This window comes from Brassica oleracea, chromosome C2 (assembly GCF_000695525.1).
Source record: "Brassica oleracea var. oleracea cultivar TO1000 chromosome C2, BOL, whole genome shotgun sequence".
NCBI classification, from domain to species: domain Eukaryota; kingdom Viridiplantae; phylum Streptophyta; class Magnoliopsida; order Brassicales; family Brassicaceae; genus Brassica; species Brassica oleracea.
The window spans coordinates 12,148,368-12,160,690 of NC_027749.1; the positions used below are offsets into that span (position 1 = coordinate 12,148,368).

Consider the following 12,323-nt stretch of genomic DNA (forward strand, 5'->3'; position numbering starts at 1 on the left):
ATTACAAATTAAAAAAATTAAGTTGTCAAATTGATACTAGATCTCATCACCAAAAATAATTTTTTTTTAGTATGTATAAGAAATTGAAAGTATGTCATCTGATAATGTATGATGTCAGAGAATGGTTTAGGAAATTTACTTACAGAAACTGCTAGAGGATTCTACCAATAATACTAGTAGTTCTGTAAAATATAGAACTTAAACATATTAAAAATGTATGATAATGGGTTCAATCTCGCTGTATCAGTTGAACTTGGTGTTTGTTTGAAAACGTATCATTTCTGATAAGAATACAAATGCAAACGCAAACGCAAACAAACAATCAAAATCTGTCTATCGTTTACGTTTCAAAGGAGAGTGATTTGAGACGTTCTTCCCCTTAACTTGGCTCTTTGGTAAAAGAGTAAAGCATGTGATCTTTACATCCGACGGGCCGAAACCCAATGACTAGTTCCTTGGGGTCTGACCACCAGTAGTAGTCAAACCGGTTGCTCTCAAGGAAAATTAGATATTCATGTTGCCTGGCCACATGGATAGTAAATCTGAGTTGGCGCGAATTCAAATCCAGGTCCCTTAGGGACACTGAGACGCTATGCGCCACCCGACCACACCCATGTGGTTAGGCGTGGACGTTCGGTTCTTCGGTTCGGCTCGGATCGGTTCTTTCGGTTCTTGTAGTTTGGTAACCATTAGAGAACCATTAAAATTCTGGGACAGATCGGGTCGGTTCTTTCGGTTCTTAAATTTTGGTAACCATATTAGAACCAGAATAAAACGGTTCCAATTGGGTTCGGTTCTTAATGGTTACTTTACCCAACTTAATCTGATGTACTTGCAAATAATTGAATCAAAACCAATACCAAAATAGCATTCAAACGATTTTCTCATTCAGAAACCACAATCCAAATTGTGAGAATAAATTGATGATCAACAAAAAAAAGGTAAAAGCGTAAGAGTATAAAATAAAGTATAAACTATAAAGATATTACGTAAAAGGTAATTATATAAGGGTTTTACATCCGGTTTCTATATGGGTATTATTCGGATCTCGGTTTGGTACGGGTTCGGTTCCGGTTCTTCGGGTATAAAATTTTAATACCCAATTGAATAATTTATAAATTCGGTTCAGTTCGGTTCATGTTTTTTTCGGGTCTGTTCGGTTCGGTACTTCGGTTCCGGTTATTTGCCCACCCCTACATGTGGTTACCTTATAGTTTGAGCCAATCAAAATAATTATGTAATCTAAATGAGTAATACAGTTCCCTTATTAAACAGACATGAACCTTTTTTTTTTACCGTAATGACACTACACCATATAATATTCCTGTAAACAAAGGGCTTTAAGTTAATAAAAATAACAATGATCATTGCAAACAAAGCGTAATTAAACGCGCGTCTGGTGTGGTGGTAACATAGTATCCTCCTACGGTACTGACCAGGACTCTTTTCCATAGATGAGCATATTTATGTTGTTTCTATTATTAATCTGTGTGTTTTCATAAAATTCCTTTATATTTTAAACGAGGGCAATTTTTCTAAATAGACTATTTTCAAATTTTTGTCACAAAAACAGACTCTAAGAAGGAAAATGACCAAAAATTTTCATTTAATAAATAAAAAGACTCTAATACCTTAGATATTTAAATATAAATTAAAAAAATTATAGTTTTAGATTATATGTTTTCAAATTCGAACTTTTTATATATTTTTTTTTGAAATATTTTTTTCGATTTTTTCCGATGTTTTTTTTCAAAATTTTTTTTGTAATTCGAAAATACTTTTTGAAACTATTTTTCAAATTTTTATTTTCAAATTTTTAATATTAATTTTTTATTTTATAAAATTTTAAACCTCAATCCCAAATCTTCACCATTAACTCTAAACTCTAAAGTTTGTATTAATTAACCCTAAAAGTATAAGTGTATATTTACCTCTTTAATAAAACATTTTGGTCATTTTAATTCTTAGAATATATATTTGTGACAAAACTTTTTTAGTACTATTTTAGGGTATTTCTCTTTGAACAAAACCACACCACTCTTTAATTAATCCGATATAACAGAAAATAAGAACTATATATGTCAATAAAAAAATGATAATAGTTAATTCATGGTTTAGTTTTTTTTTGAAACACACTTCATTTAATAGAAATTAGTTGAAGGTCATTAAAGCCTCACTTACACCCACAACTGCTTTGCTACTAAATCAGCAACAAAAAAATTTTCTCTAGAAATCCATCTAAAAGAGATAGAATCAAACAAAACAGAGCAAAGTAGAATATCTGCGACTATTCCGTAAAGCTCCGGGACATCGTTGCCGTTTAAGATGCTGTTGATAAGAATTTTCGAGTCTGATTCCACCTACAAGTTCTTTACTCCCAGTTCCACGCTTTTTTGAATAGTTTCCTGTAATGCAAGTCTCTCTGCCATGAGAGGAGAGGGTACATTGTTCTCCAACCGTGAGAAGCTAGTTGACACATCATTCTGTGTTAAGATCCATCCCAGACCAGCTCGCGAAAGTGTTTCACCCCATGCTGCATCAGATCTAAGCATAGCACCTGAGACAGTAGTCACGTCAGCCTTGGTTGCAGACCGCACCTTTGGAGTTACTAATTGTCCTTCTTACCATTCCCTTGCCATCACTATAGCTCGCGACAGAGACTCCTCTGCTCTTCCTCTGATCTTTGAAAACACACATCTGTTCCTGGATGTCCATAGTTCCCACATTATCCATGGCGCCAACTGACTGATGAGATACCCGAAGGTGGTAGGCAGGTTTTATTCTTCACTTGGTTCCAGGTTTCCCTTAAATCTAGCGCTCCGCTACTATCAACTTCTCTTGCGAAAGGAGATGTTTGCCAGACAGCTTTTGCATACTCACATTGATAGAACAGATGAATGATAGATTCTGGGCTTCCACATCGCTTACATCGAGAATCCACTCTAATATGTCGATCTTCTAGCCTCGTTCCTACAGGTAAGGCTCCTCTCAACACTTTCCATATCAACATTTTGACTTTAGGTGCTGTTCTTAGGTTCCAGACTTCTTGATTCCAATTACCAGCTAGTTCTAAGTTCTCCGCATCATTTGTTTCATTGAAAGCAGCATGGTACCCTGATTTGGTTGAATATACTCCATTCTTTGTTCCCAGCCAACATAACTTGTTCGGAGCCCCCGACCTACTAGCTTTAATCTTGAGAATTTGCTCCTCTGCGAAAGGACATATTTCTCTTATTCTCTCAGTATCCCACTCTGTCGAGTTTAGTATAAACAAGTCGGCCACTTTGACGTTTTGATCACTTTCCCGTGGTGGTCCCATCAGACGTTGTTGCTGCTTCACATTAAGCCAGGGATCTTGCCAAATACCAATGGTAGTTCCGTCACCCACAAGCCATCCTGAATTTCTCGAGACCAAGTCTCGGCCACTTAAAATACCCTTCCATCCATGAGACTCAGAAGTTCGGCTCTGGCATGTGAGGATGTTCCCGTCTGGGCAGTACTTCCCGGTGAGCACATGGCTAAGTAAGCACTGCAGGTTATTTATCAGCCTCCATCGTTAAAACTTTCAAAATCTTGTAGCCCCAGCCCTCCTTTTTCTTTTGGTTGGGCCATTTTGTCCCACGCCACCCACACCATCTTCTTATTTCCATCTCTATCGTCCCACCAGAAACGAGTTACTGCAGATTGGATCCTTTTAATCAGCGAAAGTGGCAGCTTAAAGCATGTCATGGCGTGCGATGGAATTGGAGAGAGCACACTCTTCAGCATTACGAGCTTTCCTGCTGTAGATAAGAACCGGTTAGACCACCCACTTTCCTTATGTTTTATTCTGTGTACAATCCCGGTAAATATATCTCTCTTCCGTCTTTCAAACTGCTCCGGCAGTCCCAAATATTTCCCGGCACCTCCTTCTTTTTGGATCTGCAGATCATTCTTCACAGCCTGTTTCAGAGATAATGGTGCCTTTCGAGAGAATGTTATTTCAGATTTCTCAGCATTAATCAGTTGCCCGGAAGCAGCCTCATATCTAAGCAGAATTCCTTTTAGAGCTTCTCTACTTTTCTTGTCGGTTTTGAGGAAAAACATAGTATCGTCCGCAAATAAGAGATGGTTGATGTAAGGGCTTCCTCGAGCAACTTGGATGCCTTTTAAAGATCCATCTTCTTGTGGTTTGTTACATAATCCCGAGAGCACCTCACTACACATGATGAATAGATAAGGTGAGAGGGGGTCTCCTTGACGGATTCCCCTACTCGGCCGAACTCTTCCTCTAGACGAGCCGTTGATGAGGAAAGAGTACGTAACAGAAGCGACACACTGCATAATCCAGTTTATCAAAACCGAATGGAACCCCATTCTATGTAGAACTGCACCGATAAAATCCCACTCAAGTCTGTCATACGCCTTGCTCATATTGGTTTTAACCGCCATTGCACACAGTTTATCTGACTTTGACATCTGTAGAGTATGCAACACTTCATGTGTGATTAGCACATTATCCAAGATTCCTCTGCCGGGTACAAAAGCTAATTGGTTTGGGGAGATTATTGAGTCTAAAACTGGCTGCAGTCTCCTGTTAAGAATCTTAGACACGATCTTGTAGTATACATTGCAAAGAGCTATCGGTCTATAATCGGATACACGCTGAAGACTTGCGCCTTTTGGTATGAGTCGGATATTATAATTCATGGTTTAGTATATAGGAGAATTGGGATGTATAACATTCAAACAAATTATAATTCATTAGATAACTAAAACTCCTAACTTTCATCTACATTATATGTATTTTATGTAATAATGCTATATTACCCTTCAATTCAACATGTGTAACCTGTTGAGAATTATTTATTAAAAGAAATATTAAATAAATGATTTAATAGATTGTTGTTATCATTGGTGCACATCTCTTTCTCTTTTTCTTCCTCTTCTCCTCCAATCTCTGTTTTCTTTTCATACATACGAACACAAACCACTTCATCTCAAGACGAAGAAAGAGCATGGATTATGGGCTTGTGGAATTGAGTTTGGAGGAAAAAATGGCACCGTAGAGTATGACGAGGTGACGTCACGATTTTCTTTTTTGACTTTCTTTAATTTTGTTGATCTTGATTTTTTTCGTTGTTATTTAAATTGTTATAGTATGCTGTATTGATATGGTATGGTGAAGAATAATTACTCTAGACCAGTGAATGCGTGTATCACCATGTCTGCAAAAAGAGGAAGATGTGAAGAAGATGTACTCGCCGACTATACTATATGTAGTGAAAGAAAATTATAGTCTAGTACGATTCTTATATTTTTGTACCATTTGCAAGTATCAAACTAAATAGTATGCTACGTTGTTGTATTATTGTATCATCGATTGTTTGATAAATTCATTATTTATCAATTTCTAGTTTACAACTATATGTACTATATTATGTATTTTGTTCTATACTATTTGGGTTTATAGTTTATACTTGGGTTTAGAGTTTAGTGATTAAGATTTAGGATTTAGTATTTGGAAGGTGGAGGTTGAGGTTTGGGTTTAGTGACCTTATTATGTATGTTCCATTTTACGATTAATAAAGTGTGTTCTATTTTGCTCACCAATTTGTACTAGACTTTGTATTTTGTTCCATTCTATTTGGGTTTAGAGTCTATACTTGGGTTTAGGGTTAAGTGATTAGGATTTAAGGTTTAGTATTTGGAAGGTGTGAATTTAGGTTTGGGTTTGGTGATAGCATTTTTGGGTTTAGTATTCAAAAGTTAGGTCTGAGTTTAGGAGTTGTGTGTTGGATTGGAGTCATGTACTATTCAAAAATTAGGTTTGGATTTAGTTTAATATTATATACTATTTTCAGATTTTGATAATTGAGTTTAAGGTTTATATTTGGGTTTAGGGTTCAGTAATTAAGGTTTAGGGTTTAGTATTTAGATGGAAGAGTGATGTTTAAAGTTTAAGGTTTAGTATTTAGGAGTTGAGGTTTGGAGTAAAGTTTAGTATTTACTAGATGTGAGTAGATTTTGAATCCTATTATATTTCAGTGATATGGTAGAAAAATCAGATGCATATTTATTTGTTAAACAAAAGTGTGGTGTTGGTTGTATTATGTATGATAATTAATTGTGAAGTGTCAAATTGTTGATGTCATCAATTTTCTCACTCTATTACTGGCAACTTGAAAAGAAAAAAAAAGGTAATACCGGATAAAAATTAACATAATTGTTATGGACGTAATTATGTCAAAATCAATGTTCTGCGCTTAATTTCCTTTTCAAATTTGGTGGTCATCCGGCAAATTCACCCTAGTATATACTACAACGTAAACTAGTCTCCAGCTGGTTTAAAATGCATTTTTTGAGCTTTATTGGGGTTATTGGGATGATGATCACTCTCTCTGGTTCAATATAGTAACAAACAAAACCGTTAGTTTTATGCAAAATGCTTTGAGGTAGCCTAAAACCGTTACAGAAGCAAAGTAACAAGAAAGGTATACGAAACACCTCTGTTTTAAGACATTGAACACACAGTTCAGAGACTACAAAATCTCAATCAGAATCCTTCTTCTCTCGCATCCAAGACCACTCTGATTCACAGAGATCAAGAGGCGAGTTCCCATCTTCATCTTTAATGCTTGTATCAGCTTTCTGCTTCACTAGAAACTCTGCAAGAGCCTCTCTTTCGCACACAACAGCGTAGTGCAGAGCGGTTTGGCCTTCATTGTCCTACACAAAAACAAAAGTTAAAGTCATCCAAAGAACGTAAGACTTGGTTAAGGGTTTTGAATTTACTTTAGCATTAACATCGGCGTTCTTATCAACTAGAGCTTTAGCAACATTCAAGTGGCCACGATCTATAGCCCAATGCAGCGGTGTCCGACCTTCACTATCTGAAATTTCACAAGATGAAGACACCATGAAACTTCAAAGCAAATCAAAAACATTTGTGAGAATGGTTTATATAAAGAGAGACTTAAGTAACCTCTTGCATTTACGGGAATGCCACTTTCTATGCATTTCAATAGATTCTCCACTTCTCCTTCTCTAGCAAAGGCGTGAACTGCATCAATCTTCCTGTAACATGGACAAAGAAACACAAGAATGAACAGAGCTTCCTCTAAAACTAAATGACACTGTTAGCTGACTAAGTGACTCTTCAACTACAAATGGATCCATTCATGTGACTGGTATGGTATCAAAATGTGTAGATAAATTGCTTAGAACCTTACAACTCATTATCGGATTCTTCTTCGTACACCAATGAGCTAAACACCGGTCCCATGGGTGCTCTGGAGTTGGATCCTGCAGCATCACCAGTACGATTTCTTCCTTTCTAAACATCAGAAGCAAAGCAAACAGTCAAAGAACAAAGTTAGAGATCTCATCCTTAAAACAGTCTAAAGAGATGAGAAAAAAACAGAAGCGGTAAAAGGAAAACTACCGAGCCACCTTCAACCCAAGCTGGGTACAAGTGAGTAACAAGGTCGATGTACTTCTCCATCGCTTCCTCAGCTGGCATTGCACCCATTTTCTGCCATGCTTGCCTAAACCAAGAAAAAACATCATGACAAGTCTCAGTCAAGTCAATCAACTAAACAATCAAGTCAACAGCATAACCATAAAATAGTGACAGAGATGACAACACAAGCAATCAACATTCGATATTTTCACAATGCAAGATGTGAACTTGGTGCTACACACATGACTCCAACGTGAAGATACCTCAACTAAACATATGATTAAGCAATCAACTTTCGATACTCAATGCAAGCTGTTAACTTGGTGCTACACACATGAAGATACCTCAACTATCTCAACTAAACATTTACAAGCAATCATCATCACATATTCACAGTTAGAACATCGGAATCAGATTATCAATCATGGCACAGAAACAGAGTAAAGAATCAAGAGAGAGAGAGAGGCACAAACCACTTAGCACGAGCAGTCATTTTGAGAGCTGAAGGCTGAGGAGCAGTACAAGCTCCTTCGGTAGCAATCTTATAGAAGCCATAAAGCTGAAGCTGCAACTCGTTCGACACTTTCTGCGAAAGCCTGTCCGAAGCAGCGGCAGCGACAAAAGCCGTCGCAGCGCTGAATGCCTCGTCAAGCTCCGTACTTTCCACACCTTCCCAATCGTCGTCATCGTCTTCATCACCTCTCAAGCTTCCTTGCTCCGCCACCAGAGAATCCGTCTCGCCGGCTGAAGAATCGACCTTCCGGTAGTATTCATTCTCCGATTGGGCGGCGTCGTGGCTGCGAGTGAGGGAGAGGTTGTCGTCTTTAAACGCGACGAGGATGGAGATCAGCTTGGCGAGAAGGTAAGCGAAGATCAAACCGAAGATTAGAGACTGCGCGAGCTGAAACCAATCACCACCCATTTCTCTCAAATCGGCGAGATTCAGAGTGAAGAAGAAAGACCTATACTTTTCAGCGAAGGGTCACAAGAACGAATCCCCAGAGACAAAAAGGAACCATCTTTTTTTCTTGTTTTCGCCGCTTCACTCAAGACAGAGGCAGATTAGAAGAAAATAGACCAACAAAACCCAACACTTTTTCAATGTGGTTTTGTTCGAATCCGGTTTAGATCCAATTTTTTTTTTCATGTCTAAACATATACAGTAAACTATCAGAACCACCCAAACATATTTGAAAATAATCAGTATAATCGAATTCAAATATTTTAATTTGGAGTATTTAAATTACTATAATAATTAACTAATATTTTAACTATATATTTTTTTTGAATATTAATAATTTTTGCATCGGATCGATAATTAAAAAAAATTAGGTCTATTTAGATATTATGCTAGATTTAGATCATGTTCGCTTTTGTATTCATACATTGAATCTAGATGCAAATTAATATTCAAAATGTTGTTCGTTTGGATACTATTGAATCAATCTAGATATCATATCCGGATTCAAATAAATGTTGTAAAACAAAAAATGTCTTAGATACAATATACTCCCTATGTTCCTAGCCTTTTAACCTTTCAACACCTGTAAGAACATCCAAAATTCATCCGCGTTCTCAACAGAGATGGTGAGATCTTTCTCCAGCTTAAAACTTTGAGCAAGTAAGTGATCCCCACGGTAACATGTTCCAGTTTTCATATCCTTGACCGCAAAAATATTGAATTTATCAACATTCCTTGAGAACAATTTCTGGTGTCACACATGAGGATCTAACTTCCAGATATTAATTTATGTTTTAATTTATTTAACTTATGACTTGTCTAATCTAAACATTACTCAGTCATAAGTTAATAACTTTTTTTCTAGATCAACCATAAATTCTAACCAAGTATTTTTCAGATTTAAATTATCAAGAAGCGATAAGAAAATAGAAAAGTTGATCTTTGCAATATTACTTTGTTATTGGGCTAGATTGAGCTAAATTTTAGTATTGGTTAAGAGTATATTATTAATTTTAACAAACAACTTCTTCTCTTTCAACAAATATATTCTTTTCAATACGAATTAGACTGAATTTTAGTAAAGTTTAAGGATATCTTAGTAATTTAACAAGCACTTTCTTCCTTGCATCTTCTTCTTTTTAATGTCGTCATTTCTCGCTCCCATTTCTCAGGAAAAAATGATTTCTTTCGTAAAAAATTTTCTCTCCAAACCTAAGAATGTCCTTGTTGGTGTTGGTGTTGGTGTGGAGAACATTCAAGAAAGTCCTTTTATTAAATAAATTTTATTAAGTGAACCAATAGTATAGATATATATGTACAACTCAAGCATGAAGGAATCATTGTGTGGAATTGTTTACTCAAATCTACACTCTTTGTTTAGCTAGCAAATGTAGCTAAACCTTATGCACAAGTATTGTTCAAATTTTTTTTTCCTTTTTCTCTTTAACATCTCCATCTTTCTCTCATTGTTTGTCATCAACAAAAAAACTCTTGATGTTTATAACATCCAAAATTATTATGGTTGTCAGTTTTAAGTTTTTTCTTAAATAACCTTAAACATTGTTTAATCATCTAAAGAACATAATTTTTTTGTTTATTAGCATATCTTCTGTTTGTTATAATATTGTTGCCATATTATGTTATTTACTTTTATATGAATTTAGTTAGGAATATATCGATTGGGGCAATACCTCATCTTGGTTCACATACAAAAGGATGCTTAAGCAAATGTATGCTTAAAGAGCATCCAAGCAAGCAAGAAACGACACCAAATCTCTAACACATTTTGTTCATGTTGCTTTTTATCTTGATAGATTAATCATATCATCGTGTACTAATGTTATGTTATCTTGTTCTTTTGAAATCATATGTCCATTAGTTCAATGAGTTTTCATCGGAAATCTTTGGAACTATAAAAGATTTATGTTTTTCCATTTAGCCTGTAGCAAGAAATCGTAATCTCAAATCAAGACACCGTTCATAATTCATTAGATCATGTTCAATGCGCGAATGTTGCATTTGAGTTAGTAATATACTACAAGACTTTTGATAAGTTGTCTTTAGAGGAACAAGTCGTTTTTTTGTTTCCTTACAATATATATACATCAAAATAATTATGACACACTTGTTACAAAAGACAATATACAGTAGTAAGTAGTTGTTGTTCGCATCTGAAATTCGGGTGATTGTTAAATGAGCATTGCCCAGCAGAACAAGTGTATAGGTCTGAAGGGTATGCATACACTTTCCTTTGAGTAACAAGTCAACAAAGTTTGCTTTTCTACGTGACATCGGTGTTCTTATCAACTAGAGCTTTAGCAACATTCAAGTGGCCACGGTCTATAACCCAATGCAACGGTGTCCGGCCTTCACTATCTGAAATTTCACAAGATGGAGACACCGTCAAACTTCAAAACAAATCGAAAACGTTTGTGAGAATGATGTATATAAGGAGAGACTAAGTAACCTCTTGCATTTACTGGTTAGTGGTATGCCACTTTCTATGCATTTCAATAGATTCTCCACTTCTCCTTCTCTAGCAAAGGCGTGAATCGCATCAATCTTCCTGTAACACGAAAAAAAAACACAAGAATGAACAGAGATTCCTCTAAAACTAAATGACATTGATATTTAACGAAGTGACTCTTCAACTACAAATGGATCCATTCATGTGACTGGTATGATATGAGAATGTGTAGATAAATTGCTTAGAACCTTACATCTCATTTTCGGATTCTTCTTCGTACACCAATGAGCTAAACACCGGTCCCATGGGTGCTCTAGAGTTGGATCCTGCAGCACCACCACTACGATTCCGTCCTTTCTAAACACCAGAACAATGCTAACAATTCAAAGAACAAAGTTAGAGATAGATCTAAGAAAGGAAACAAATCATCCTTAAAACAGTCCAAAGAGACGAGAAATAAACAGAAGCGGTAAAAGGAAAACTACCGAGCCACCTTCAACCCAAGCTGGGTACAAGTGAGTCACAAGGTCGATGTACTTCTCCATGGCTTCATCAGCTGGCATTGCACCCATTTTCTGCCATGCTTGCCTAAACCAAGAAAAAAAACATCATAACAAGTCTCAGTTAATCAAATTGCATTCCCAAACAATAAAACAGTTATAGAATAACCGTAAAGTACTGACAAAGAACACAACCAAAACTTTAAATACTTTCGCAATGAAAAATTTGAACTTGGTGACACACACATGATTCCAACATGAAGATACGTTTAACCATCTCAACTAAACATAATCAAGCAATCATCTTCACACACAGAAACAGAAACAGAAACAGAAACAGAAACAGAAACAGAGTAAGAATCAAAGAGAGAGAGAGAGAGAGAGAGGCAAACCACTTAGCACGAGCAGTCATTTTGAGAGCTGAAGGTTGTGAAGCAGTACAAGCTCCTTCTGTAGCAATATTATACAATCCATAAAGCTGAAGCTGCAACTCGTTCGACACTTTCTGCGAAAGCCTATCCGAAGCAGCAGCCGCAACAAAAGCCGTTGCAGCACTGAATGCCTCGTCAAGCTCCGTACTTTCCACACCTTCCCAATCGTCATGGTCTTCATCATCATCGTCTTCATCCTCATCGCCTCTCAAGCTTCCTTGCTAGTCTTTGACTAATTGGTCACAACTTACAACCAATTTTCTTTTTTAACCGCCTGATCAATGTTTGTAATACTTAACAAGTCTCTTGGCTAGGTATAGCTCTTCTGTCTACAGCCACACAGATCATGCAACAAATATAATAGGTGATGTATGACTATACAAAAGAAAAAAAAATGGAAATAAGGGAAAACCTGCCTAGGAAATAAAATCAATCTGTCGGTAGTGCAATGTTGTGTTTAAATGTAGTGGACCGCTAAATTAACAACGGATTTGTTGTCATACGAAAAAGGAGAAGCAATGTT

General features: G+C 36.3%; 3 protein-coding genes across 3 annotated transcripts in view; all 3 read right to left on the reverse strand.

Moving 5' to 3' along the window:
* LOC106323467 overlaps nucleotides 1–4,689 on the reverse strand; it is a 29,250-nt gene extending 24,561 nt beyond the window's left edge. Inside the window, exons 1-3 of the mRNA XM_013761585.1 lie at nucleotides 3,634–4,689; nucleotides 2,747–3,529; nucleotides 2,626–2,703 (exon numbers count right to left, since the gene is read on the reverse strand). Coding sequence (XP_013617039.1) covers nucleotides 2,626–2,703; nucleotides 2,747–3,529; nucleotides 3,634–4,689 — 1,917 coding nt within the window. The remainder of the gene's footprint in view (nucleotides 1–2,625; nucleotides 2,704–2,746; nucleotides 3,530–3,633) is intronic.
* Nucleotides 4,690–6,394: 1,705 nt separating this feature from the next.
* LOC106327316 (acyl-CoA-binding domain-containing protein 1) lies at nucleotides 6,395–8,486 on the reverse strand. Its single transcript, XM_013765444.1, has 6 exons — nucleotides 7,915–8,486; nucleotides 7,424–7,526; nucleotides 7,212–7,315; nucleotides 6,965–7,056; nucleotides 6,775–6,872; nucleotides 6,395–6,708 (listed from the first exon to the last, which is right to left on the reverse strand). Exons 1-6 carry the CDS (start codon nucleotides 8,361–8,363, stop codon nucleotides 6,532–6,534), a joined length of 1,023 nt encoding a protein of 340 aa, XP_013620898.1. The 5' UTR covers nucleotides 8,364–8,486; the 3' UTR covers nucleotides 6,395–6,531.
* A 2,087-nt stretch (nucleotides 8,487–10,573) lies between these two features.
* LOC106327319 (acyl-CoA-binding domain-containing protein 1-like) lies at nucleotides 10,574–12,106 on the reverse strand. The gene is made up of 5 exons (XM_013765446.1): nucleotides 11,762–12,106; nucleotides 11,355–11,457; nucleotides 11,123–11,226; nucleotides 10,870–10,968; nucleotides 10,574–10,778 (listed from the first exon to the last, which is right to left on the reverse strand). The coding sequence occupies exons 1-5, from the start codon at nucleotides 11,779–11,781 to the stop codon at nucleotides 10,775–10,777; spliced, it is 330 nt and encodes a 109-aa protein (XP_013620900.1). The 5' UTR covers nucleotides 11,782–12,106; the 3' UTR covers nucleotides 10,574–10,774.
* Nucleotides 12,107–12,323: the final 217 nt, after the last annotated feature.